We start from the raw sequence: 26336 nt of genomic DNA, 5'->3' as shown, positions 1-26336 counted from the left end.
TAGGGAGGGATGTGTTAAAAGTACGGACATGCCAATGAACACACTCCCGGCTTCATCTCTTCACTGAGGCACTGTACCGACCCCACACAGCTTCTGTCAAGGGGCAGAGTGAGAAAAAGACTGGCAGGATTTTGAAAACCTTGAAGGAGCGTTCCCAAAAATAACGTCTCTACAGACACTTTGGTCTCCACAAAAAGAATAAATCTGTACTTTTTATTTCAGTCTAAGATATTGGGTTTAATTGTTAAACTCAGAGGTACACCAGTTTACAATGTTAAACTGTATAACTTCAGCACAACACCCCGCGAGGCTTTCTGAATATTCCATGCATCACAGACATTATTCAAACAACCAGTTATTACACATCAGGGGGCAATGCTTCTCTATTGAAAAAGGCTAAACAATGCCCAATACAGGTCAGAGAGTCGAGAAGGAAGGGCGAAATTCAGAATGTAGATGCTCTAGAACAAATCAACACAGTCATGTGATACTTTCTAGTCCCAACAAGAAGCCACTGAATTCAGAATCAAGAATGTGAAACAAAACTCAAACTTCTGTTTTCGAATTCTTGATTTTATCTTCAGAATATTATCATTGATGAACATGTGGCATTTTCATGTAGACAAAGACAATGGATATGTTTTCATGAATCTCTACAGTTACAGCCTGTCCAAACTCAGATTGTCCTGACGCTGCTGTGTTTGAAAGGTAATGCCAAGGAGACAGAAACCTAAACTTATAGCTCAAGGGGAAATCTTCTTGAGCATTGTGGTGCTCTTTTCTGCCCTGAAAGGGTCAAAACTCCAGTCTTCTTCTGCAGAGCTGGAAATGACTGCAAAGCAACGGTTGGATTGGAACAACACCCAGTTTCACTGGGCAGTATTAGTGAAGCATCTGCAGATGCAACATAGTCATGCAGAGAGACATACTGAGAATAAAGAGTAACACACAGAGCCCACACATGCCAGGCAGAGACATCCAGAACCCCAGAGAGAAAAAGGCCTGTGCTAACAGAACATCGAAAAACAATATTCAGAACTACATTGCTTTTCTATGGAAAAGGCCTGTCTGTCATTTCAGCAAGTGTGATATTAGTGTACACAACTATGCCATTGAGCTATAGGAAGAATAAAAAATCCAAGGTTGCATCAAACAGGAAAAGACACAAGATCAAAGTTGGGTGCACATTATTAAAGGTTATCAGAAAGGGCTGGGAAAGAGGTGAAACATCCTATTGTTTGAGGGAAAGAATCAAGGTATCTTTTTTTCCTTACTTGTGTTTTTGGAGTGGAAGACATATTTTACTCTGACTCAGAATTTGAGGAAGTTGGCTATGCTGGAGGGGAATATATTTTCTATGGAGAAACCTTTGCCACAGGCTGCAGTCAGGATGCCCTCTTGGCCCCATGGCCCACGAAACCTCAGTCTGTGCAGAGCCCAGCTAGTCAAAGGAAAGAGCATTGAACTGTCCTGCAGAGAGAGTGCCAGCACTGTCTGGGGCCGTGTCCTCGCTGCTGGCAGGGCCAGCGGGGAAATCCTGTTGCTCATGGGGGCCCTGGCCCACGGCGCAGTGCTGTGGGGGCAGGCTGGGCAGGATGGGCTTGAGGAATCTGAACTCGCTGTTGCCCGAGCCCGTGGTGAGGCTGATCTCGTAGCAATAGGGGCGGGGCAGGGTCCCTGCAGCAGCGGCTGCATCGGCCAGGCCGCTCTGCAAGGTGTCGGCAGCATAGAGCACGTGGCCAGCCTTCAGCTCCTTCCTCCTGCACAGCCTGCGAGCCACCAGCGCTGCGGTGGTGATGAGGAAGAGGAGGGAGACAAAGACCAAGGCAATGATTAAATAGGTGGTGAGGGAGGCGACCTGATCGTCGGTGGCCGGGCTGCTGTGCGGGAGGCGCACGTCGGAGAAGTCCTTGAGCAGGAGAGCGCTGAGAGCTGCCGTGGCTGAGAGCGGGGGCTTGCCGTTGTCTCTGACCAGCACAAGGAGCTTCTGCTTGACGCTGTCTCTCTCTGTCACCGGCCTCCTGAGACGCACCTCGCCGCTTTGGAGGCCCACGGAAAACAGGCCTGGGTCGGTGGCCCTCAGCAGGTGGTAGGAGAGCCAGGAGTTCTGTCCCGAGTCGGCATCGACGGCCACCACTTTGCTGATGAGGTAGCCCGCCTCAGCCGACACGGGCACCAGCTCGCTGGAGGCCGGGCTGCTCTCGGGGGCCGGGTAGAGCACGAGCGGGGCGTTGTCGTTCTCGTCCAGCACCACAAGGCGGACGCTGACGTTGGCTCGGAGGGGAGGAGAGCCCGCGTCAGAGGCACTGACCGTCACCTCGGTCTGCCTCAAGTGCTCGTAGTCCAGGGGCCGCAGCACAAACACGTGTCCCGTCTCCGAGTTCACCGAGATGCAGGAGCACCAGGGCCGCTCTGGCCCTTGCTCTGCTGCCAGGGAATAGGTCACCTTGGCATTGAGCCCCACGTCAGCATCTGCAGCGCTCACGGCCCCAACAAACACCGTGGGGACGTTGTTCTCCCGCACGTACATGGTGTAGGAGGTCTGGTTGAAGACGGGGGCGTTGTCGTTGACGTCGGAGATGTCCACGGTGAAGGTCTGCGTGGTGCTGAGAGGAGGCGAGCCCGCATCTGCTGCCGTGACACTCAGGACGTACTGAGGCGTCTCCTCGCGGTCCAGCGCGCTCACTGTCACCAGCTCATAGTAATTCTTATAGGCCGGCCGCAGGGAGAAGAAGAGCTGATCCTGCAGGCCACAGGAGATCTTCCCGTTGGCACCAGAGTCCCGGTCCCTGACCGTAAACAGGGCAACCACCGTGCCGGGCACTGTGTTCTCGGGGAGGGGACTGCTGAAGGAACTGACCACCAGCTCTGGGGCATTGTCATTCACATCCACCACCTCCACCAACACTTTGCAGATGGCTGAGAGGCCCCCACCATCTGTGGCTCTTACAGTGAGCTCATGCATTTGTGCTGCCTCGAAGTCCAGTGTTTTTCGGAGTTTAATTTCACCAGTTATGGGATCAATCACAAATGCTGAATCACTCTGTCCCACTGCTTGGCTGAGTTGATAGGAAATGTCTCCATTAACTCCTGCATCTGGATCATTTGCCAGCACAGTCAGAACCACAGAGCCTTCTGGAATGTTTTCTAAAATCTTTGCAATGTACACGTCCTGTGTGAATTTGGGAGCATTATCATTTGCATCTAGAATGACAATTTTAACTTCAGTGGTGCCACTCCTGGATGGAACGCCCGCATCCTCGGCAATTACACTGAAACCCATCTCTGCCTGCTCCTCTCTGTCTAGTGGCTTTTCCAAGACCAATTCAAGGTACTTCGTGCCCGAAATCCCAGTCCCATAGGACACAGTAAAGTACTCGTTCTCGGGAGAAATGCTGTATGCCTGGACAGTGTTGCTTTCAATATCGAGGTCCTGAGCAACCTCCAACGGGAAACAAGACCCAGGCTCGCTCGTCTCTAGGATCTTAAAAGTCACTCTATCATTAGGAAAGACGGGTGAATGGTCATTAATATCCTGGAGAGTGACCTCGACCCGAAAGAACTGCAGGGGGTTGGAGAGCAGCAGCTCGAAGGGGAGCATGCAGGTGTCGGACTGGGCGCACAGCTCCTCCCGGTCGAGCCTCCCCGCCACGACGAGGCGGCCGGAGGCGCGCTCGAAGCGAAAATGCTGCCGGCCGTCCTCCGAGACCAGGCGGGCGCGGCGAGCCGAGAGCTGCGCCGGCGTCAGCCCCGCGTCCTCCGCCAGCTCGCCCACCAGGGAGCCGCTTTCGGCCTCCTCGGCTACGGAGTAGCGGATGGGCTCGGCGCGAGCGAGCGGCAGCCCCAGCAAAGCACACACACAAAGCACTTGCCTTGCGAGCGCCATGGCGCGGCGGCGGCGGCCGGTGTGGGTGTTGGTGTCGCGGCGGGTGTCCCGGGCGATTCCGGGCGGAGAGCGGCGAAGTGCGGGGCGGGCGCCTTCCCTCGCTGTCTGAGATTGCGGCCGGCGGCCCGTAAGGCAGCCGGGGTGTGCCGGCAGCGGGTGACACGGGGCAGCGCTCGCTGCCGCAGCCGCTGCCACCTCCTCCCGGCTGCGCTGGGCTGGTCTAAGCTGAACTGAGCTGAGCGGAGCTGAGCTGGGCTGGGCTGGGCTGGGCTGGGCTGAGCTCGCTCGGGCTGTGGCGCTCCGGGCTCGGCCGCCTCCGCTGCCGCAGCCGCTCGGCGCCGCCTTGGCCGAGGGCACCACCCAGCGGTGCGCGCTGGGACTGCAGCCGCCGCCGCCCGCAGCCCGCGCTGCCGCTCGGCCCGGCCCGCGATCCCGAAGGCAGCGAGAAACCCGGGGCCGGCACCGCAACGCGGCCTTAACCAGGGCAGCCCAAAGACCAGGCTCAACCCAGAAGCACAGAGCCTCATCCCTCAGCAGGGCAAACAGCACACTGATAGGGCGAGGGTGACAGCATCGGCCTCCCAATGAACACTCCCGGCTGCATCTCCATGCTCAGGAGCTCTACCCACCCAACATTCCTGCTGACAAGGGAACACAGTGAGAAGGTAAGTTGCACAATTCAAAAAAGTCTTGAAAGGGCTTTACCAGAAATAATGTGTCTCCAAAGACTTCTGTCTCCACAAAAGGGGGTTCACTTTATTTCAGTCTAACACATTTTTCAATTTCTCATCCCAGAGTTATACCAATTTACAACGTTAAACTGTATAAGGTCAGCACATCACAGCTTGAGGGAGGCTTTCTCATTATTTCATGCATCACAGACATCATTCAAACAAGCAGTTCCTCTAGATGGGGTGGCAGTCCTTCTCTAGATCAGCAGGCTCAGTACAGTGCTCATTACATTTCAGAGGAGAAAGTGTGCGCATGGGAATGCAAATGCTCTGACACAAACACAGAAAATCATGTGGGAACAGCTTTCTAGTGCCATGAAGAAGCCTTGGGATTCAGGAACAACAATTAAAGACTAAACTCAATATCTTTTTTTTTAATCTCTTCTTGACTCTATCTTACAAAAATTGTGTTGTACTATATGTAGATTTTTTCCTTCAATGCATTCAATGACAATGAACATGTTTCTACAGCTCTGTACAGCTGCAGTCTACCTGCAAGAGTTTGCAATGCTTGTGCTCCTGTGTTTCCAAGCCAATTCTGAGGTGACAGAACACCAAAGCCCTTCTGGTAAGCCAAAGGAAAATTTCACTGTGCAATTTGCAGCTCTGCTCTGGCTAGATAAGGATGATGAGAGTGCTGTTGTGAAAGGGTCCAAAGCACCTCCTTCCCTGCTGAGCTGGCATTGCCTGTTGTAATGGCTGGGTGCGAGAAACCCCCTGCTTCACCCGGCAGCAAGTATGAAGCCTCTGCAGATATTCAATGTCCGCACACAGAGCTCAAGTCTCAGAAAGAGGCATTCAGAATGCAGGGAAGAAAAGGCCTAGTTCTCACGTGGCATTGTGACTCAGTAGTCAAAGCTTCCTTGCTTTCCAGAGTTGAGAAAATCCTTTTTGCATTTCATCGAGGATATGATTAGTTTGGCTAACAGTTCTATTGTCCTGAAGATCAAAATAAAAAGATCTTTCGGTCTTGTCAGACAGCAGGAGAAAGCAAATCATAGACTGAGGGCTAAACACATACATAAAGCCTTTCAGAAAAGGCTGAGGCAAAGGTGAAACGTATTACACACTAAGTGAGAGCACCTTGGGTTCTTTTATTTCCTCCATTGCTTTCTGGGGTGGCAGACATTGATTTCAAAGAGAATTTGCAGGAAGCAGGTTAAACCAATTTAAAATACAAATTTCTATAGCGGATCCATTGCCACATGCTGCAGCCTGGATATCTTCCTCCCAAGACCCATGAAGCCTCAGTCTGTGCAGAGCCCAGCTAGTCAAAGGAAAGAGCGTTGAACTGTCCTGCAGAGAGAGTGCCAGCAGTGTCTGGGGCCGTGTCCTCACTGCTGGCAGGGCCAGCGGGGAAATCCTGTTGCTCATGGGGGCCCTGGCCCACGGCGCAGTGCTGTGGGGGCAGGCTGGGCAGGATGGGCTTGAGGAATCTGAACTCGCTGTTGCCCGAGCCCGTGGTGAGGCTGATCTCGTAGCAATAGGGGCGGGGCAGGGTCCCTGCAGCAGCGGCTGCATCGGCCAGGCCGCTCTGCAAGGTGTCGGCAGCATAGAGCACGTGGCCAGCCTTCAGCTCCTTCCTCCTGCACAGCCTGCGAGCCACCAGTGCTGCGGTGGTGATGAGGAAGAGGAGGGAGACAAAGACCAAGGCAATGATTAAATAGGTGGTGAGGGAGGCGGCCTGACCCTCGGTGGCCGGGCTGCTGTGCGGGAGGCGCACGTCGGAGAAGTCCTTGAGCAGGAGAGCGCTGAGAGCTGCCGTGGCTGAGAGCGGGGGCTTGCCGTTGTCTCTGACCAGCACAAGGAGCTTCTGCTTGACGCTGTCTCTCTCTGTCACCGGCCTCCTGAGACGCACCTCGCCGCTTTGGAGGCCCACGGAAAACAGGCCTGGGTCGGTGGCCCTCAGCAGGTGGTAGGAGAGCCAGGAGTTCTGTCCCGAGTCGGCATCGACGGCCACCACTTTGCCGATGAGGTAGCCCGCCTCAGCCGACACGGGCACCAGCTCACTGGAGGCCGGGCTGCTCTCGGGGGCCGGGTAGAGCACGAGCGGGGCGTTGTCGTTCTCGTCCAGCACCACAAGGCGGACGCTGACGTTGGCTCGGAGGGGAGGAGAGCCCGCGTCAGAGGCACTGACCGTCACCTCGGTCTGCCTCAAGTGCTCGTAGTCCAGCGGCCGCAGCACAAACACGTGTCCCGTCTCCGAGTTCACCGAGATGCAGGAGCACCAGGGCCGCTCTGGCCCTTGCTCTGCTGCCAGGGAATAGGTCACCTTGGCATTGAGCCCCACGTCAGCATCTGCAGCGCTCACGGCCCCAACAAACACCGTGGGGACGTTGTTCTCCCGCACGTACATGGTGTAGGAGGTCTGGTTGAAGACGGGGGCGTTGTCGTTGACGTCGGAGATGTCCACGGTGAAGGTCTGCGTGGTGCTGAGAGGAGGCGAGCCCGCATCTGCTGCCGTGACACTCAGGACGTACTGAGGCGTCTCCTCGCGGTCCAGCGCGCTCACTGTCACCAGCTCATAGTAATTCTTATAGGCTGGCCGCAGGGAGAAGAAGAGCTGATCCTGCAGGCCACAGGAGATCTTCCCGTTGGCACCAGAGTCCCGGTCCCTGACCGTAAACAGGGCAACCACCGTGCCGGGCACTGTGTTCTCGGGGAGGGGACTGCTGAAGGAACTGACCACCAGCTCTGGGGCATTGTCATTCACATCCACCACCTCCACCAACACTTTGCAGATGGCTGACAGCCCTCCACCATCTGTGGCCCGCACACGGAGTTCATGATGCTCTGCTGCCTCAAAGTCCAGAGGTTTTGTGAGTTTAATTTCCCCAGTTTTGTGATCAATCACAAATGCTGAGTCACGCTGTCCCACTGCCTGGCTGAGTTGATAGGAGATGTCTCCATTAACTCCTGCATCTGGATCAGTTGCCAGCACAGTAAGAACTACAGAGCCTTCTGGCATGTTCTCCAGAACCTTTCCTATGTACTCCTCCTGTGTGAATATGGGAGCGTTATCATTTACATCTAGAACAACAACATTGATTTCGATGCTGCCACTCCTGGGAGGAGAGCCCCCATCTGCAGCAATGAGTCTGAAACTCATCTCTGCCTGCTTCTCTCTGTCTAGTGGCTTTTCCAAAACCAATTCAAGAGACTTCTTGCCTGTAATACCAGTCCCATAGGAGACACTGAAGTAGTCATTCTCGGGAGTAATGCTGTATGCCTGGACAGTGTTGACGCCAATATCTAGATCCTGAGCCTCCTCCAGTGGGAAACGTGAACCAGGCTCGCTCGTTTCCAGAATCTTAAAAGTGACTCGATCCTCGGGGAAGACAGGCGAGTGGTCATTGATATCCTGGAGAGTGACCTCGACCCGAAAGAACTGCAGGGGGTTGGAGAGCAGCAGCTCGAAGGGGAGCATGCAGGTGTCGGACTGGGCGCAGAGCTCCTCCCGGTCGAGCCTCCCCGCCACGACGAGGCGGCCGGAGGCGCGCTCGAAGCGAAAATGCTGCCGGCCGTCCTCCGAGACCAGGCGGGCGCGGCGAGCCGAGAGCTGCGCCGGCGTCAGCCCCGCGTCCTCCGCCAGCTCGCCCACCAGGGAGCCGCTTTCGGCCTCCTCGGCTACGGAGTAGCGGATGGGCTCGGCGCGAGCGAGCGGCAGCCCCAGCAAAGCACACACACAAAGCACTTGCCTTGCGAGCGCCATGGCGCGGCGGCGGCGGCGGCCGGTGTCGGTGTCGCGGCGGGTGTCCCGGGCGATTCCGGGCGGCGAGCGGCGAAGTGCGGGGCGGGCGCCTTCCCTCGCTGTCTGAGATTGCGGCCGGCGGCCCGTAAGGCAGCCGGGGTGTGCCGGCAGCGGGTGACACGGGGCAGCGCTCGCTGCCGCAGCCTCTGCCACCTCCTCCCGGCTGCACTGGGCTGGTCTAAGCTGAACTGAGCTGGGCTGGGCTGGGCTGGGCTGGGCTGGGCCGAGCTCGCTCGGGCTGTGGCGCTCCGGGCTCGGCCGCCTCCGCTGCCGCAGCCGCTCGGCGCCGCCTTGGCCGAGGGCACCACCCAGCGGTGCGCGCTGGGACTGCAGCCGCCGCCGCCCGCAGCCCGCGCTGCCGCTCGGCCCGGCCCGCGATCCCGAAGGCAGCGAGAAACCCGGGGCCGGCACCGCAACGCGGCCTTAACCAGGGCAGCCCAAAGACCAGGCTAAACCCAGAAGGACAGAGGAGTCTCATTCCTCAGCAGGAGAAACCGAGCGGAAGGAGGGCGATGGTGACATCCCGGACATGCAAATGAACACTCCCGGCTGCACCTGCATGCTCAGGCACTGTACCCACCCAACATTGCTAAAGACACGGGGACACAGTGAGAAATTGTGCAATTTCGAAATGTCTTTCAAGGACCTTACCAGAAACAATGTCTCTAGAAAAAAATCTGTCTCTGCTTAAGCAGTCTGAGTATTCTCTTTATTTCAGTATTACACATTTTTCACTTTTTAATCCCACAATTATACGAATTTATAATGTTAAACTGTATAACTTCAGCACATCACAGTGTGAGAGAGGCTTTCCGAGTATTTCATGCATCACAGCCAGTCATTCTAGAGGAGGTGGCAGTCCTTCTCTACAGGAAACTGCAAAGTAATGCTCTGTACATTTCAGAAGGGAGAAGGAGAAATGGCAAAAATGGGAATGCAAACGTTCTAACACAAATGAACAATATCCTGCAGGGACAGTCTTCTACTCCCAACAAGAAGCCCCTGAATTCAGAAAGATGAATGAGGAAACCAAACTCAAAGTCCTGTTTTCAAATTCTTGATTTTACCTTCAGGAAATTATCTATAATGGACATGTGACCTTTTCATGCACACAAAGACTCTCTACAGTTACAGCCTACCCTAACACATCTTCTAGTACTGTACTTCCAAGACACTCTGAGTGGGACAGAACAGCAAACCCACATATGGGCCAAAGGAAGATTTTGTTGTGCAGTTTCCTGCTCTTCTCTGCCTTGGAGAAGATGAGACCCCTGTACTCATAGGGTCAAAATAGCCTTTTACTCTACAGAGCTGGAATTGCCAACATTGCAATGGCTGGATAGGAGAAATTCACTGTTTCCCAGGGAAGAAATAGTGAAACATCAGTAGTTTCACAATGGTCAAACAGACAGACATACTGAGAAAAAGCATAACACACCGAGCCTGCACATCTCAGACAGAGACATCCAGAACCCCAGAAAGAAAAAGTCCCATGCTAACAGAGCATCGTGAGAAACGATTTTGTACGATCTTGCTATTCTGGGCAGGGAAAAGGGCTTTGATGCCAATTCAGCAAGTGTGAGATTTGTCTGCTCAACTCGACCATTGTGTTATAGAAATCCATAGGAGTTTCATGGCCTAGTCAGAAAGTAAGAGAGAGGAGGGTAGAAGGAGTGGTAACTCCATTCATAAACCGTATCAGAAAAGACCATACCTGAACTAAAGTAGGATACTGATGAAATGAGAACCTTTCCTTTGTTTTCTTCTTTCTATTTTTGGAAAAGCTGAAAACAATTATTCTGACTCAGAATATGAGGGAAATAGGTTATGCCACATGAAAACACAGGTTTTCTTGGGACAAATCAGTGGCACAGGTTGCAGCCTGAAACCATTTCTACAAAGAGCTGTAAAGCCTCAGTCTGTGCAGAGCCCAGCTAGTCAAAGGAAAGAGCGTTGAACTGTGCTGCAGAGAGAGTGCCAGCACTGTCTGGGGCCATGTCCTCGCTGCTGACAGGGCCAGCAGGGAAATCCTGTTGCTCATGGGGGCCCTGGCCCACGGCGCAGTGCTGTGGGGGCAGGCTGGGCAGGATGGGCTTGAGGAATCTGAACTCGCTGTTGCCCGAGCCCGTGGTGAGGCTGATCTCGTAGCAATAGGGGCGGGGCAGGGTCCCTGCAGCAGCGGCTGCATCGGCCAGGCCGCTCTGCAAGGTGTCGGCAGCATAGAGCACGTGGCCAGCCTTCAGCTCCTTCCTCCTGCACAGCCTGCGAGCCACCAGCGCTGCGGTGGTGATGAGGAAGAGGAGGGAGACAAAGACCAAGGCAATGATTAAATAGGTGGTGAGGGAGGCGGCCTGACCCTCGGTGGCCGGGCTGCTGTGCGGGAGGCGCACGTCGGAGAAGTCCTTGAGCAGGAGAGCGCTGAGAGCTGCCGTGGCTGAGAGCGGGGGCTTGCCGTTGTCTCTGACCAGCACAAGGAGCTTCTGCTTGACGCTGTCTCTCTCTGTCACCGGCCTCCTGAGACGCACCTCGCCGCTTTGGAGGCCCACGGAAAACAGGCCTGGGTCGGTGGCCCTCAGCAGGTGGTAGGAGAGCCAGGAGTTCTGTCCCGAGTCGGCATCGACGGCCACCACTTTGCTGATGAGGTAGCCCGCCTCAGCCGACACGGGCACCAGCTCACTGGAGGCCGGGCTGCTCTCGGGGGCCGGGTAGAGCACGAGCGGGGCGTTGTCGTTCTCGTCCAGCACCACAAGGCGGACGCTGACGTTGGCTCGGAGGGGAGGAGAGCCCGCGTCAGAGGCACTGACCGTCACCTCGGTCTGCCTCAAGTGCTCGTAGTCCAGGGGCCGCAGCACAAACACGTGTCCCGTCTCCGAGTTCACCGAGATGCAGGAGCACCAGGGCCACTCTGGCCCTTGCTCTGCTGCCAGGGAATAGGTCACCTTGGCATTGAGCCCCACGTCAGCATCTGCAGCACTCACGGCCCCAACAAACACCGTGGGGACGTTGTTCTCCCGCACGTACATGGTGTAGGAGGTCTGGTTGAAGACGGGGGCGTTGTCGTTGACGTCGGAGATGTCCACGGTGAAGGTCTGCGTGGTGCTGAGAGGAGGCGAGCCCGCATCTGCTGCCGTGACACTCAGGACGTACTGAGGCGTCTCCTCGCGGTCCAGCGCGCTCACTGTCACCAGCTCATAGTAATTCTTATAGGCCGGCCGCAGGGAGAAGAAGAGCTGATCCTGCAGGCCACAGGAGATCTTCCCGTTGGCACCAGAGTCCCGGTCCCTGACCGTAAACAGGGCAACCACCGTGCCAGGCACTGTGTTCTCGGGGAGGGGACTGCTGAAGGAACTGACCACCAGCTCTGGGGCATTGTCATTCACATCCACCACCTCCACCAACACTTTGCAGATGGCAGAGAGGCCCCCACCATCTGTTGCTCTTACAGTGAGCTCATGCATTTGTGCTGCCTCGAAGTCCAGTGTTTTTCGGAGTTTAATTTCCCCAGTTATGGGATCAATCACAAATGCTGAATCACTCTGTCCCACTGCTTGGCTGAGTTGATAGGAAATGTCTCCATTAACTCCTGCATCCGGATCATTTGCCAGCACAGTCAGAACCACAGAGCCTTCTGGAATGTTTTCTAAAATCTTTGCAATGTACACGTCCTGTGTGAATTTGGGAGCATTATCATTTGCATCTAGAATGACAATTTTAACTTCAGTGGTGCCACTCCTGGATGGAACGCCCGCATCCTCGGCAATTACACTGAAACTCATCTCTGCCTGCTCCTCTCTGTCTAATGGCTTTTCCAAGACCAATTCAAGGTACTTCGTGCCCGAAATCCCAGTCCCATAGGACACAGTAAAGTACTCGTTCTCGGGAGAAATGCTGTATGCCTGGACAGTGTTGCTTCCAATATCGAGGTCCTGAGCAACCTCCAACGGGAAACAAGACCCAGGCTCGCTCGTCTCTAGGATCTTAAAAGTCACTCTATCATTAGGAAAGACGGGTGAATGGTCATTAATATCCTGGAGAGTGACCTCGACCCGAAAGAACTGCAGGGGGTTGGAGAGCAGCAGCTCGAAGGGGAGCATGCAGGTGTCGGACTGGGCGCACAGCTCCTCCCGGTCGAGCCTCCCCGCCACGACGAGGCGGCCGGAGGCGCGCTCGAAGCGAAAATGCTGCCGGCCGTCCTCCGAGACCAGGCGGGCGCGGCGAGCCCAGAGCTGCGCCGGCGTCAGCCCCGCGTCCTCCGCCAGCTCGCCCACCAGGGAGCCGCTTTCCGCCTCCTCGGCTACGGAGTAGCGGATGGGCTCGGCGCGAGCGAGCGGCAGCCCCAGCAAAGCACACACACAAAGCACTTGCCTTGCGAGCGCCATGGCGCGGCGGCGGCGGCGGCGGCGGCGGCGGCCGGTGTCGGAGTCGGTGTCGGTGTCGGTGTCGGTGTGGGTGTCGTGGCGGGTGTCCCGGGCGATTCCGGGCGGAGAGCAGCGAAGTGCAGGGCGGGCGCCTTGCCTCGCTGTCTGAGATTGCGGCCGGCGGCCCGTAAGGCAGCCGGGGTGTGCCGGCAGCGGGTGACACGGGGCAGCGCTCGCTGCCGCAGCCGCTGCCACCTCCTCCCGGCTGCGCTCGGCTGGTCTAAGCTGAACTGAGCTGAGCGGAGCTGAGCTGGGCTGGGCTGGGCTGAGCTCGCTCGGGCTGTGGCGCTCCGGGCTCGGCCGCCTCCGCTGCCGCAGCCGCTCGGCGCCGCCTTGGCCGAGGGCACCACCCAGCGGTGCGCGCTGGGACTGCAGCCGCCGCCGTCCGCAGCCCGCGCTGCCGCTCGGCCCGGCCCGCGATCCCGAAGGCAGCGAGAAACCCGGGGCCGGCACCGCAACGCCGCCTTAACCAGGGCAGCCCAAAGACCAGGCTCAACCCAGAAGCACAGAGCCTCATCCCTCAGCACGGCAAACAGCACACTGATAGGGCGAGGGTGACAGCATCGGCCTCCCAATGAACACTCCCGGCTGCACCTGCATGCTCAGGCGCTCTACCCACCCAACATTCCTCCTGACAAGGGAACACAGTGAGAAGGTAAGTTGCACAATTCAAAAAAGTCTTGAAAGGGCTTTACCAGAAATAATGTGTCTCCAAAGACTTCTGTCTCCACAAAAGGGGGTTCACTTTATTTCAGTCTAACACATTTTTCAGTTTCTCATCCCAGAGTTATACCAATTTACAACGTTAAACTGTATAAGGTCAGCACATCACAGCTTGAGGGAGGCTTTCTCATTATTTCATGCATCACAGACATCATTCAAACAAGCAGTTCCTCTAGATGGGGTGGCAGTCCTTCTCTAGATCAGCAGGCTCAGTACAGTGCTCATTATATTTCAGAGGAGAAAGTGTGCGCATGGGAATGCAACTGCTCTGACGCAAATACAGAAAATCATGTGGGAACAGCTTTCTAGTGCCATGAAGAAGCCTTGGGATTCAGGAACAACAATTAAAGACTAAACTCAATATCTTTTTTTTTAATCTCTTCTTGACTCTATCTTACAAAAATTGTGTTGTACTATATGTAGATTTTTTCCTTCAATGCATTCAATGACAATGAACATGTTTCTACAGCTCTGTACAGCTGCAGTCTACCTGCAAGTGTTTGCAATGCTTGTGCTCCTGTGTTTCCAAGCCAATTCTGAGGTGACAGAACACCCAAGCCCTTCTGGTAAGCCAAAGGAAAATTTCACTGTGCAATTTGCAGCTCTGCTCTGGCTAGATAAGGATGATGAGAGTGCTGTTGTGAAAGGGTCCAAAGCACCTCCTTCCCTGCTGAGCTGGCATTGCCTGTTGTAATGGCTGGGTGCGAGAAACCCCCTGCTTCACCCGTCAGTAAGTATGAAGCCTCTGCAGATATTCAATGTCCGCACACAGAGCTCAAGTCTCAGAAAGTGGCATTCAGAATCCAGGGAAGAAATCGCCTAGTTCTCACGTGGCATTGTGACTCAGTAGTCAAAGCTTCCTTGCTTTCCAGAGTTGAGAAAATCCTTTTTGCATTTCATCGAGGATATGATTAGTTTGGCTAACAGTTCTATTGTCCTGAAGATCAAAATAAAAAGATCTTTCGGTCTTGTCAGACAGCAGGAGAAAGCAAATCATAGACTGAGGGCTAAACACATACATAAAGCCTTTCAGAAAAGGCTGAGGCAAAGGTGAAACGTATTACACACTAAGTGAGAGCACCTTGGGTTCTTTTATTTCCTCCATTGCTTTCTGGGGTGGCAGACATTGATTTCAAAGAGAATTTGCAGGAAGCAGGTAAAACCAATACAAAATACAAATTTCTATAGCGGATCCATTGCCACATGCTGCAGCCTGGATATCTTCCTCCCAAGACCCATGAAGCCTCAATCTATGCAGAGCCCAGCTAGTCAAAGGAAAGAGCGTTGAACTGTCCTGCAGAGAGAGTGCCAGCACTGTCTGGGGCCGTGTCCTCGCTGCTGACAGGGCCAGTGGGGAAATCCTGTTGCTCATGGGGGCCCTGGCCCACGGCGCAGTGCTGTGGGGGCAGGCTGGGCAGGATGGGCTTGAGGAATCTGAACTCGCTGTTGCCCGAGCCCGTGGTGAGGCTGATCTCGTAGCAATAGGGGCGGGGCAGGGTCCCTGCAGCAGCGGCTGCATCGGCCAGGCCGCTCTGCAAGGTGTCGGCAGCATAGAGCACGTGGCCAGCCTTCAGCTCCTTCCTCCTGCACAGCCTGCGAGCCACCAGCACTGCGGTGGTGATGAGGAAGAGGAGGGAGACAAAGACCAAGGCAATGATTAAATAGGTGGTGAGGGAGGCGGCCTGATCGTCGGTGGCCGGGCTGCTGTGCGGGAGGCGCACGTCGGAGAAGTCCTTGAGCAGGAGAGCGCTGAGAGCTGCCGTGGCTGAGAGCGGGGGCTTGCCGTTGTCTCTGACCAGCACAAGGAGCTTCTGCTTGACGCTGTCTCTCTCTGTCACCGGCCTCCTGAGACGCACCTCGCCGCTTTGGAGGCCCACGGAAAACAGGCCTGGGTCGGTGGCCCTCAGCAGGTGGTAGGAGAGCCAGGAGTTCTGTCCCGAGTCGGCATCGACGGCCACCACTTTGCCGATGAGGTAGCCCGCCTCAGCCGACACGGGCACCAGCTCACTGGAGGCCGGGCTGCTCTCGGGGGCCGGGTAGAGCACGAGCGGGGCGTTGTCGTTCTCGTCCAGCACCACAAGGCGGACGCTGACGTTGGCTCGGAGGGGAGGAGAGCCCGCGTCAGAGGCACTGACCGTCACCTCGGTCTGCCTCAAGTGCTCGTAGTCCAGGGGCCGCAGCACAAACACGTGTCCCGTCTCCGAGTTCACCGAGATGCAGGAGCACCAGGGCCGCTCTGGCCCTTGCTCTGCTGCCAGGGAATAGGTCACCTTGGCATTGAGCCCCACGTCAGCATCTGCAGCGCTCACGGCCCCAACAAACACTGTGGGGACGTTGTTCTCCCGCACGTACATGGTGTAGGAGGTCTGGTTGAAGACGGGGGCGTTGTCGTTGACGTCGGAGATGTCCACGGTGAAGGTCTGCGTGGTGCTGAGAGGAGGCGAGCCCGCATCTGCTGCCGTGACACTCAGGACGTACTGAGGCGTCTCCTCGCGGTCCAGCGCGCTCACTGTCACCAGCTCATAGTAATTCTTATAGGCCGGCCGCAGGGAGAAGAAGAGCTGATCCTGCAGGCCACAGGAGATCTTCCCGTTGGCACCAGAGTCCCGGTCCCTGACCGTAAACAGGGCAACCACCGTGCCGGGCACTGTGTTCTCGGGGAGGGGACTGCTGAAGGAACTGACCACCAGCTCTGGGGCATTGTCATTCACATCCACCACCTCCACCAACACTTTGCAGATGGCTGACAGCCCTCCACCATCTGTGGCCCGCACACGGAGTTCATGATGCTCTGCTGCCTCAAAGTCCAGAGGTTTTATGAGTTTAATTTCACCAGTTTTGGGATCAATCACAAATGCTGAGTCACGCTGTCCCACTGCCTGGCTGAGTTGATAGGAGATGTCTCCATTAACTCCTGCATCTGGATCAGTTGCCAGCACAGTAAGAACTACAGAGCCTTCTGGCATGTTCTCCAGAAACTTTCCTATATACTCCTCCTGTGTGAATATGGGAGCGTTATCATTTACATCTAGAACAACAACATTGATTTCGATGCTGCCACTCCTGGGAGGAGAGCCCCCATCTGCAGCAATGAGTCTGAAACTCATCTCTGCCTGCTCCTCTCTGTCTAGTGGCTTTTCCAAAACCAATTCAAGAGACTTCTTGCCTGTAATACCAGTCCCATAGGAGACACTGAAGTAGTCATTCTCGGGAGTAATGCTGTATGCCTGGACAGTGTTGACGCCAATATCTAGATCCTGAGCCTCCTCCAGTGGGAAACGTGAACCAGGCTCGCTCGTTTCCAGAATCTTAAAAGTGACTCGATCCTCGGGGAAGACAGGCGAGTGGTCATTGATATCGTCTAGAGTGACCTCGACCCGAAAGAACTGCAGGGGGTTGGAGAGCAGCAGCTCGAAGGGGAGCATGCAGGTGTCGGACTGGGCGCACAGCTCCTCCCGGTCGAGCCTCCCCGCCACGACGAGGCGGCCGGAGGCGCGCTCGAAGCGAAAATGCTGCCGGCCGTCCTCCGAGACCAGGCGGGCGCGGCGAGCCCAGAGCTGCGCCGGCGTCAGCCCCGCGTCCTCCGCCAGCTCGCCCACCAGGGAGCCGCTTTCCGCCTCCTCGGCTACGGAGTAGCGGATGGGCTCGGCGCGAGCGAGCGGCAGCCCCAGCAAAGCACACACACAAAGCACTTGCCTTGCGAGCGCCATGGCGCGGCGGCGGCGGCGGCGGCGGCGGCCGGTGTCGGTGTCGGTGTCGCGGCGGGTGTCCCGGGCAATTCCGGGCGGCGAGCGGCGAAGTGCGGGGCGGGCGCCTTCCCTCGCTGTCTGAGATTGCGGCCGGCGGCCCGTAAGGCAGCCGGGGTGTGCCGGCAGCGGGTGACACGGGGCAGCGCTCGCTGCCGCAGCCGCTGCCACCTCCTCCCGGCTGCGCTGGGCTGGTCTAAGCGGAACTGAACTGAGCTGAACTGGGCTGGGCTGGGCCGGGCTGGGCTGGGCTGAGCTCGCTCGGGCTGTGGAGCTCCGGGCTCGGCCGCCTCCGCTGCCGCAGCCGCTCGGCGCCGCCTTGGCCGAGGGCACCACCCAGCGGTGCGCGCTGGGACTGCAGCCGCCGCCGCCCGCAGCCCGCGCTGCCGCTCGGCCCGGCCCGCGATCCCGAAGCCGCAGCGAGAAACCCGGGGCCGGCACCGCAACGCGGCCTTAACCAGGGCAGCCCAAAGACCAGGCTCAACCCAGAAGCACAGAGCCTCATCCCTCAGCAGGAGAAACAGCACAATGATAGAGCGAGGGTGACAGCATCGGCCTCCCAATGAACACTCCCGGCTGCATCTCCGTGCTCAGGAACTGTAGCCATCCAATGTTGCTGCATACAAGGCGACACCGCGAGAAGGTAGGGTGCACAATTCCAAAAGTCTTGAAAGGGCTTTACCAGAAATAACGTGTCTACAAGACTTCTGTCTCCACTTAAGCTGTCAGGGTGTTCTCTTTATTTTAGTATCACACATTTTTTCACTTTTAAATCCCACAATTACAATAATTTATAATGTTAAACTGTATAACTTCAGCACATCCCAGCATGAGGGAATCTTTCCGAGTATTTCATGCATCACAGTCATCATTCATCTAACCAGCTATTCTAGATGGGGTGGCAGTCTTTCTCTAGATGAACAGGGTCAGTACGTGCTCAGTACATTTCAGAGGAGAAATGGCAAACATGAGAATGCAAATGCTCTGATACTAACACAGATAATCAGGTGGGGACAGCTTTCCATTCCCTTCAAGAAACCTTGGGATTCAGGAACAGCTATGAAAAGACCAAAATCAACATCTTTTTTAAAAAGTTCTTCTTGACTCTACCTTCCAATAGTTCCCTTGTGGTATCTGTGGAGTTTTCCTTCAATGCGGCCAAAGACAATGAACATGTTCCTACAGCTCTGTTCAGTTACAGTCTACTCTAACACTGTGCTCCTCTATTTCCAAGGGTATCCTGAGGTGACAGAACATCCAAACTCTTCTTGTAAGCCAAAGGAAGGCATTTTGCTGCTCTAATCTGAGCTAGATAAGGAAGATGAGACTGCTGTATCAAAGTGGTCCAAATCACCTTGTTCCCTGCTCAGCTGGCACTGCCTGTGTTGCAATGGCAGGGTGGGAGCAACTGCCTTCACCAGGCAGCAGGGCTGAAGCATCTGCTGATATTCAGTGTCTGAATGAACAAGGAAGCTTGTCTTGTCTGTTGTAGTGAGAAAAAGTAAAGCACAGATAGGCCACATCTCAGACAGAGACATCAATAGTCCAGGGAAGAAAGAGCCTAGGGCTCACATGGCATTGTGACTCAGCACTAGCAAGTTCCTTGCTTTCCTGAAGTACGAGAAAACCTTTTTGCATTTCAGTGAGGATATGACTTGTTTGGCCCACAGTGACATTGTTTAAAGGTCAGAATAAAAAGGTCCTCTGACTTGTCAGACAGCAAGAGAAAGAACAGCAGAGCTGTGAGTGCTACCTGCATCCATGAAGCCTGTAAGAAATAGCAGTTAAAGCGCTGAAACAAATGACTAAAAAAAGTGAGTGAACCTTGACCTCTTGTACTTCCATCGATGTATTGGGAGTGGCAGATTGCATTTATTCTGAATAGAACTTTCAGAAAGTTGGTTGATCCACCTGCAAACACAGATCAACGCTTGAGAAAAAATTGCCACATGCTGGAGCCTGGATATCTTCCTCCCAAGACCCATGAAGCCTCAGTCTGTTCAGAGCCCAGCTAGTCAAAGGAAAGAGCATTGAACTGTCCTGCAGAGAGAGTGCCAGCACTGTCTGGGGCCACGTCCTCGCTGCTGACAGGGCCAGCGGGGAAATCCTGTTCCTCATGGGGGCCCTGGCCCACGGCGCAGTGCTGTGGGGGCAGGCTGGGCAGGATGGGCTTGAGGAATCTGAACTCGCTGTTGCCCGAGCCCGTGGTGAGGCTGATCTCGTAGCAATAGGGGCGGGGCAGGGTCCCTGCAGCAGCGGCTGCATCGGCCAGGCCGCTCTGCAAGGTGTCGGCAGCATAGAGCACGTGGCCAGCCTTCAGCTCCTTCCTCCTGCACAGCCTGCGAGCCACCAGCGCTGCGGTGGTGATGAGGAAGAGGAGGGAGACAAAGACCAAGGCAATGATTAAATAGGTGGTGAGGGAGGCGGCCTGATCCTCGGTGGCCGGGCTGCTGTGCGGGAGGCGCACGTCGGAGAAGTCCTTGAGCAGGAGAGCGCTGAGAGCTGCCGTGGCTGAGAGCGGGGGCTTGCCGTTGTCTCTGACCAGCACAAGGAGCTTCTGCTTGACGCTGTCTCTCTCTGTCACCGGCCTCCTGAGACGCACCTCGCCGCTTTGGAGGCCCACGGAAAACAGGCCTGGGTCGGTGGCCCTCAGCAGGTGGTAGGAGAGCCAGGAGTTCTGTCCCGAGTCGGCATCGACGGCCACCACTTTGCTGATGAGGTAGCCCGCCTCAGCCGACACGGGCACCAGCTCACTGGAGGCCGGGCTGCTCTCGGGGGCCGGGTAGAGCACGAGCGGGGCGTTGTCGTTCTCGTCCAGCACCACAAGGCGGACGCTGACGTTGGCTCGGAGGGGAGGAGAGCCCGCGTCAGAGGCACTGACCGTCACCTCGGTCTGCCTCAAGTGCTCGTAGTCCAGGGGCCGCAGCACAAACACGTGTCCCGTCTCCGAGTTCACCGAGATGCAGGAGCACCAGGGCCGCTCTGGCCCTTGCTCTGCTGCCAGGGAATAGGTCACCTTGGCATTGAGCCCCACGTCAGCATCTGCAGCGCTCACGGCCCCAACAAACACCGTGGGGACGTTGTTCTCCCGCACGTACATGGTGTAGGAGGTCTGGTTGAAGACGGGGGCGTTGTCGTTGACGTCGGAGATGTCCACGGTGAAGGTCTGCGTGGTGCTGAGAGGAGGCGAGCCCGCATCTGCTGCCGTGACACTCAGGACGTACTGAGGCGTCTCCTCGCGGTCCAGCGCGCTCACTGTCACCAGCTCATAGTAATTCTTATAGGCCGGCCGCAGGGAGAAGAAGAGCTGATCCTGCAGGCCACAGGAGATCTTCCCGTTGGCACCAGAGTCCCGGTCCCTGACCGTAAACAGGGCAACCACCGTGCCGGGCACTGTGTTCTCGGGGAGGGGACTGCTGAAGGAACTGACCACCAGCTCTGGGGCATTGTCATTCACATCCACCACCTCCACCAACACCTTGCAGATGGCTGAGAGCCCTCCACCATCTCTGGCCTTCACAATCAGCTCATGCATTTGTGCTGCTTCAAAGTCCAGAGGTTTTGTGAGTTTAATTTCACCAGTTATGGGATCAATCACAAATGCTGATTCACTCTGACCCACTGCTTGACTGAGTTGATAGGAAACATCCCCATTAACACCTGCATCCTTATCTTTTGCCAAAACAGTCAGAACCACAGAGCCCTCTGGTGTGTTCTCTAAAACCTGCCCTATGTACTCCTCCTGTGTGAACATGGGAGCATTGTCATTTACATCCAGAATGACAATTTTCACTTGGGTGGTCCCACTCTTGGGAGGAGTGCCCCCATCCATGGCAATCAGACTGAAACTCATCTCTGCCTGCTCCTCTCTGTCTAGTGGCTTTTCCAATACAAGTTCAAGATACTTCTTGCCTGTGATCTGACTTCCGTATGAGACACTAAAATATTCATTCTCGGGATTAATGCTGTACTCCTGGACTGTGTTGCTGCCAATATCGAGGTCCTGAGCAGCCTCAATAGGGAAAAGAGAACCTGGGTCGCTCCTTTCCAGGATGTCAAAACTGACTTGATCTTCGGGGAAGACAGGAGAATGGTCATTGATATCCTGGAGAGTGACCTCGACCCGAAAGAACTGCAGGGGGTTGGAGAGCAGCAGCTCGAAGGGGAGCATGCAGGTGTGGGACTGGGCGCACAGCTCCTCCCGGTCGAGCCTCCCCGCCACGACGAGGCGGCCGGAGGCGCGCTCGAGGCGAAAATGCTGCCGGCCGTCCTCCGAGACCAGGCGGGCGCGGCGAGCCGAGAGCTGCGCCGGCGTCAGCCCCGCGTCCTCCGCCAGCTCGCCCACCAGGGAGCCGCTTTCCGCCTCCTCGGCTACGGAGTAGCGGATGGGCTCGGCGCGAGCGAGCGGCAGCCCCAGCAAAGCACACACACAAAGCACTTGCCTTGCGAGCGCCATGGCGCGGCGGCGGCGGCGGCGGCGGCGGCCGGTGTCGGTGTCGCGGCGGGTGTCCCGGGCGATTCCGGGCGGCGAGCGGCGAAGTGCGGGGCGGGCGCCTTCCCTCGCTGTCTGAGCTTGCGGCCGGCGGCCCGTAAGGCAGCCGGGGTGTGCCGGCAGCGGGTGACATGGGGCAGCGCTCGCTGCCGCAGCCGCTGCCACCTCCTCCCGGCTGCGCTGGGCTGGTCTAAGCTGATCTGAGCTGAACTGACCTGAGCTGGGCTGGGCTGGGCTGGGCCGAGCTCGCTCGGGCTGTGGCGCTCCGGGCTCGGCCGCCTCCGCTGCCGCAGCCGCTCGGCGCCGCCTTGGCCGAGGGCACCACCCAGCGGTGCGCGCTGGGACTGCAGCCGCCGCCGCCCGCAGCCCGCGCTGCCGCTCGGCCCGGCCCGCGATCCCGAAGGCAGCGAGAAACCCGGGGCCGGCGCCGCAACGCCGCCTTAACCAGGGCAGCCCAAAGACCAGGCTCAACCCAGAAGGACAGAGGAGTCTCATTCCTCAGCAGGAGAAACCGAGCGGAAGGAGGGCGATGGTGACATCCCGGACATGCAAATGAACACTCCCGGCTGCACCTGCATGCTCAGGCGCTCTACCCACCCAACATTGCTAAAGACCCGGGGACACAGTGAGAAGTTGCGCAATTTCGAAATGTCTTTCAAGGACCTTACCAGAAACAATGTCTCTAGAAAAAAACCTGTCTCCACTTAAGCAGTCTGAGTATTCTCTTTATTTCAGTATTACACATCTTTTCACTTTTTAATCGACAATTTTACCAATTTTTAATGTTAAACTGTATAACTTCAGCACATCACAGTGTGAGAGAGGCTTTCCGAGTATTTCATGCATCACAGCCAGTCATTCTAGAGGAGGTAGCAGTCCTTCTCTACAGGAAACTGCAAAGTAATGCTCTGTACATTTCAGAAGGGAGAAGGAGAAATGGCAAAAATGGGAATGCAAACGTTCTAACACAAATGAACAGTATCCTGGAGGGACAGTCTTCTACTCCCAACAAGAAGCCCCTGAATTCAGAAAGATGAATGAGGAAACCAAACTCAAAGTCCTGTTTTCAAGTTCCTGATTTTATCTTCAGGAAATTATCTATAATGGACATGTGACCTTTTCATGCACACAAAGACTCTCTACAGTTACAGCCTACCCTAACACATCTTCTAGTACTGTACTTCCAAGACACTCTGAGTGGGACAGAACACCAAACCCACACATGGGCCAAAGGAAGATTTTGTTGTGCAGTTTCCGGCTCTTCTCTGCCTTGGAGAAGATGAGACCCCTGTACTCATAGGGTCAAAATAGCCTTTCACTCTACAGAGCTGGAATTGACAACGTTGCAATGGCTGGATAGGACAAATTCACCCCTTCCTAGGGAAGAAATAGTGAAACAACAGTAGTTTCACAACGGTCAAACAGACAGACATACTGAGAAAAAGCATAACACACTGAGCCTGCACATCTCAGACAGAGACATCCAGAACCCCAGAAAAAAAATGTCCCATGCTAACAGAGCATCGTGAGAAACGATTTTGTACGATCTGGCTTTTCTGGGCAGGGAAAAGGGCTTTGGTGCCAATTCAGCAAATGTGAGATTTGTCTGCTCAACTCGACCATTGTGTTATAGAAATCCATAGGAGTTTCATGGCCTAGTCAGATAGTAAGAGAGAGGAGGGTAGAAGGAGTGGTAACTCCATTCATAAACCCTATCAAAAATGACCATACAAGAACTAAAGTATGATATTGATGAAGTGAGAACCTTTCTTCTGTTTTCTTCTTTCTGTTTTTGGAGAAGCTGAAAACTATTTTTCTGACACAGAATATGAGGGAAAATAGTTATGCCACTTGAAAACACAGGTTTTCTTGGGACAAATCAGTGGCACAGGTTGCAGCCTGAATCCCTTTCTACTAAGAGCAGTAAAACCTCAGTCTGTGCAGAGCCCAGCTAGTCAAAGGAAAGAGCGTTGAACTGTCCTGCAGAGAGAGTGCCAGCACTGTCTGGGGCCGTGTCCTCGCTGCTGACAGGGCCAGCAGGGAAATCCTGTTGCTCCTGGGGGCCCTGGCCCACGGCGCAGTGCTGTGGGGGCAGGCTGGGCAGGATGGGCTTGAGGAATCTGAACTCGCTGTTGCCCGAGCCCGTGGTGAGGCTGATCTCGTAGCAATAGGGGCGGGGCAGGGTCCCTGCAGCAGCGGCTGCATCGGCCAGGCCGCTCTGCAAGGTGTCGGCAGCATAGAGCACGTGGCCAGCCTTCAGCTCCTTCCTCCTGCACAGCCTGCGAGCCACCAGCGCTGCGGTGGTGATGAGGAAGAGGAGGGAGACAAAGACCAAGGCAATGATTAAATAGGTGGTGAGGGAGGCGGCCTGATCCTCGGTGGCCGGGCTGCTGTGCGGGAGGCGCACGTCGGAGAAGTCCTTGAGCAGGAGAGCGCTGAGAGCTGCCGTGGCTGAGAGCGGGGGCTTGCCGTTGTCTCTGACCAGCACAAGGAGCTTCTGCTTGACGCTGTCTCTCTCTGTCACCGGCCTCCTGAGACGCACCTCGCCGCTTTGGAGGCCCACGGAAAACAGGCCTGGGTCGGTGGCCCTCAGCAGGTGGTAGGAGAGCCAGGAGTTCTGTCCCGAGTCGGCATCGACGGCCACCACTTTGCCGATGAGGTAGCCCGCCTCAGCCGACACGGGCACCAGCTCACTGGAGGCCGGGCTGCTCTCGGGGGCCGGGTAGAGCACGAGCGGGGCGTTGTCGTTCTCGTCCAGCACCACAAGGCGGACGCTGACGTTGGCTCGGAGGGGAGGAGAGCCCGCGTCAGAGGCACTGACCGTCACCTCGGTCTGCCTCAAGTGCTCGTAGTCCAGGGGCCGCAGCACAAACACGTGTCCCGTCTCCGAGTTCACCGAGATGCAGGAGCACCAGGGCCGCTCTGGCCCTTGCTCTGCTGCCAGGGAATAGGTCACCTTGGCATTGAGCCCCACGTCAGCATCTGCAGCGCTCACGGCCCCAACAAACACCGTGGGGACGTTGTTCTCCCGCACGTACATGGTGTAGGAGGTCTGGTTGAAGACGGGGGCGTTGTCGTTGACGTCGGAGATGTCCACGGTGAAGGTCTGCGTGGTGCTGAGAGGAGGCGAGCCCGCATCTGCTGCCGTGACACTCAGGACGTACTGAGGCGTCTCCTCGCGGTCCAGCGCGCTCACTGTCACCAGCTCATAGTAATTCTTATAGGCCGGCCGCAGGGAGAAGAAGAGCTGATCCTGCAGGCCACAGGAGATCTTCCCGTTGGCACCAGAGTCCCGGTCCCTGACCGTAAACAGGGCAACCACCGTGCCGGGCACTGTGTTCTCGGGGAGGGGACTGCTGAAGGAACTGACCACCAGCTCTGGGGCATTGTCATTCACATCCACCACCTCCACCAGCACTTTGCAGATGGCTGAGAGCCCTCCACCATCTGTGGCCCTTACAGTGAGCTCATGCATTTGTGCTGCCTCAAAGTCCAGAGGTTTTGTGAGTTTAATTTCACCAGTTTTAGGATCAATCGTAAATGCTGAGTAGCTCTGTCCCACTGCTTCGCTAAGTTGATAGGAAATGTCTCCATTGACTCCTGCATCCGGATCATTTGCCAGCACAGTCAGAACCACAGAGCCTTCTGGAATGTTTTCCAGAACCTTCCCGACATAACGCTCTTGTGTGAATATGGGAGTATTATCATTTACATCCAGAATGATAATAGAGATGTCGATGGTCCCACTTCTGGGAGGAGAGCCCCCATCCACAGCAATAATACTGAAACTCATCTCTGCCTGCTCCTCTCTGTCTAGTGGCTTTTCCAATACAAGTTCAAGATATTTGTCACCATTAGCCCGGCTTCCATGGGAGACACTGAAATACTCGTTCACGGGAACAATGCTGTACTCCTGGATTGTGTTTCTGCCAGTGTCGAGGTCCCGAGCCACCTCCAGTGCGAAATGTGATCCTGGCTCGCTCGTTTCCAGGATCTTAAAACTGACTCGATCTTCTCGGAAAACTGGTGAATGGTCATTGATATCCTGGAGAGTGACCTCGACCCGAAAGAACTGCAGGGGGTTGGAGAGCAGCAGCTCGAAGGGGAGCATGCAGGTGTGGGACTGGGCGCACAGCTCCTCCCGGTCGAGCCTCCCCGCCACGACGAGGCGGCCGGAGGCGCGCTCGAAGCGAAAATGCTGCCGGCCGTCCTCCGAGACCAGGCGGGCGCGGCGAGCCGAGAGCTGCGCCGGCGTCAGCCCCGCGTCCTCCGCCAGCTCGCCCACCAGGGAGCCGCTTTCCGCCTCCTCGGCTACGGAGTAGCGGATGGGCTCGGCGCGAGCGAGCGGCAGCCCCAGCAAAGCACACACACAAAGCACTTGCCTTGCGAGCGCCATGGCGCGGCGGCGGCGGCGGCGCGAGCGACCGGTGTCGGAGTAGGTGTCGGTGTCGGTGTCGGTGTCGGAGTCGGTGTCGTGGCGGGTGTCCCGGGCGATTCCGGGCGGAGAGCAGCGAAGTGCGGGGCGGGCGCCTTGCCTCGCTGTCTGAGATTGCGGCCGGCGGCCCGTAAGGCAGCCGGGGTGTGCCGGC

The 26336-nt window shown here is 56.3% G+C and overlaps 6 protein-coding genes across 6 annotated transcripts; all 6 read right to left on the bottom strand.

Moving 5' to 3' along the window:
• Positions 1–194: 194 nt before the first annotated feature.
• Positions 195–4328, bottom strand: LOC129126686 (protocadherin beta-15-like). The gene has a single exon (XM_077186340.1). The coding sequence runs from the start codon at positions 3884–3886 to the stop codon at positions 1442–1444; it is 2445 nt and encodes an 814-aa protein (XP_077042455.1). The 5' UTR covers positions 3887–4328; the 3' UTR covers positions 195–1441.
• A 65-nt stretch (positions 4329–4393) lies between these two features.
• On the bottom strand, positions 4394–8907 carry LOC129126713 (protocadherin beta-15-like). The gene has a single exon (XM_077186341.1). The coding sequence runs from the start codon at positions 8327–8329 to the stop codon at positions 5885–5887; it is 2445 nt and encodes an 814-aa protein (XP_077042456.1). The 5' UTR covers positions 8330–8907; the 3' UTR covers positions 4394–5884.
• Positions 8908–9059: 152 nt separating this feature from the next.
• Positions 9060–12772, bottom strand: LOC143695257 (protocadherin beta-15-like). The gene has a single exon (XM_077186343.1). It carries the CDS (start codon positions 12745–12747, stop codon positions 10303–10305), a length of 2445 nt encoding a protein of 814 aa, XP_077042458.1. The 5' UTR covers positions 12748–12772; the 3' UTR covers positions 9060–10302.
• Positions 12773–13412: 640 nt separating this feature from the next.
• Positions 13413–17678, bottom strand: LOC129126688 (protocadherin beta-15-like). The gene has a single exon (XM_054642826.2). The coding sequence runs from the start codon at positions 17217–17219 to the stop codon at positions 14775–14777; it is 2445 nt and encodes an 814-aa protein (XP_054498801.2). The 5' UTR covers positions 17220–17678; the 3' UTR covers positions 13413–14774.
• Positions 17679–17967: 289 nt separating this feature from the next.
• Positions 17968–21762, bottom strand: LOC143695270 (protocadherin beta-4-like). Its single transcript, XM_077186421.1, has one exon. The coding sequence runs from the start codon at positions 21709–21711 to the stop codon at positions 19267–19269; it is 2445 nt and encodes an 814-aa protein (XP_077042536.1). The 5' UTR covers positions 21712–21762; the 3' UTR covers positions 17968–19266.
• LOC129126682 (protocadherin beta-4-like) lies at positions 17968–26155 on the bottom strand. Its single transcript, XM_077186422.1, has 2 exons — positions 23678–26155; positions 17968–19245 (listed from the first exon to the last, which is right to left on the bottom strand). Exon 1 carries the CDS (start codon positions 26141–26143, stop codon positions 23699–23701), a length of 2445 nt encoding a protein of 814 aa, XP_077042537.1. The 5' UTR covers positions 26144–26155; the 3' UTR covers positions 17968–19245; positions 23678–23698.
• Positions 26156–26336: the final 181 nt, after the last annotated feature.

Source organism: Agelaius phoeniceus, chromosome 15, assembly GCF_051311805.1.
Source record: "Agelaius phoeniceus isolate bAgePho1 chromosome 15, bAgePho1.hap1, whole genome shotgun sequence".
Taxonomy (NCBI): domain Eukaryota; kingdom Metazoa; phylum Chordata; class Aves; order Passeriformes; family Icteridae; genus Agelaius; species Agelaius phoeniceus.
The sequence above is the reverse complement of the archived record's forward strand: the minus strand, read 5'-3'. Positions and strand labels throughout refer to the sequence as shown.

Coding starts and splice junctions, on each gene's coding strand:
- LOC129126686 (XM_077186340.1), bottom strand. CDS start 3,886: ATGGCGCTCGCAAGGCAAGTGCTTTGTGTGTGTGCTTTGCTGGGGCTG.
- LOC129126713 (XM_077186341.1), bottom strand. CDS start 8,329: ATGGCGCTCGCAAGGCAAGTGCTTTGTGTGTGTGCTTTGCTGGGGCTG.
- LOC143695257 (XM_077186343.1), bottom strand. CDS start 12,747: ATGGCGCTCGCAAGGCAAGTGCTTTGTGTGTGTGCTTTGCTGGGGCTG.
- LOC129126688 (XM_054642826.2), bottom strand. CDS start 17,219: ATGGCGCTCGCAAGGCAAGTGCTTTGTGTGTGTGCTTTGCTGGGGCTG.
- LOC143695270 (XM_077186421.1), bottom strand. CDS start 21,711: ATGGCGCTCGCAAGGCAAGTGCTTTGTGTGTGTGCTTTGCTGGGGCTG.
- LOC129126682 (XM_077186422.1), bottom strand. CDS start 26,143: ATGGCGCTCGCAAGGCAAGTGCTTTGTGTGTGTGCTTTGCTGGGGCTG.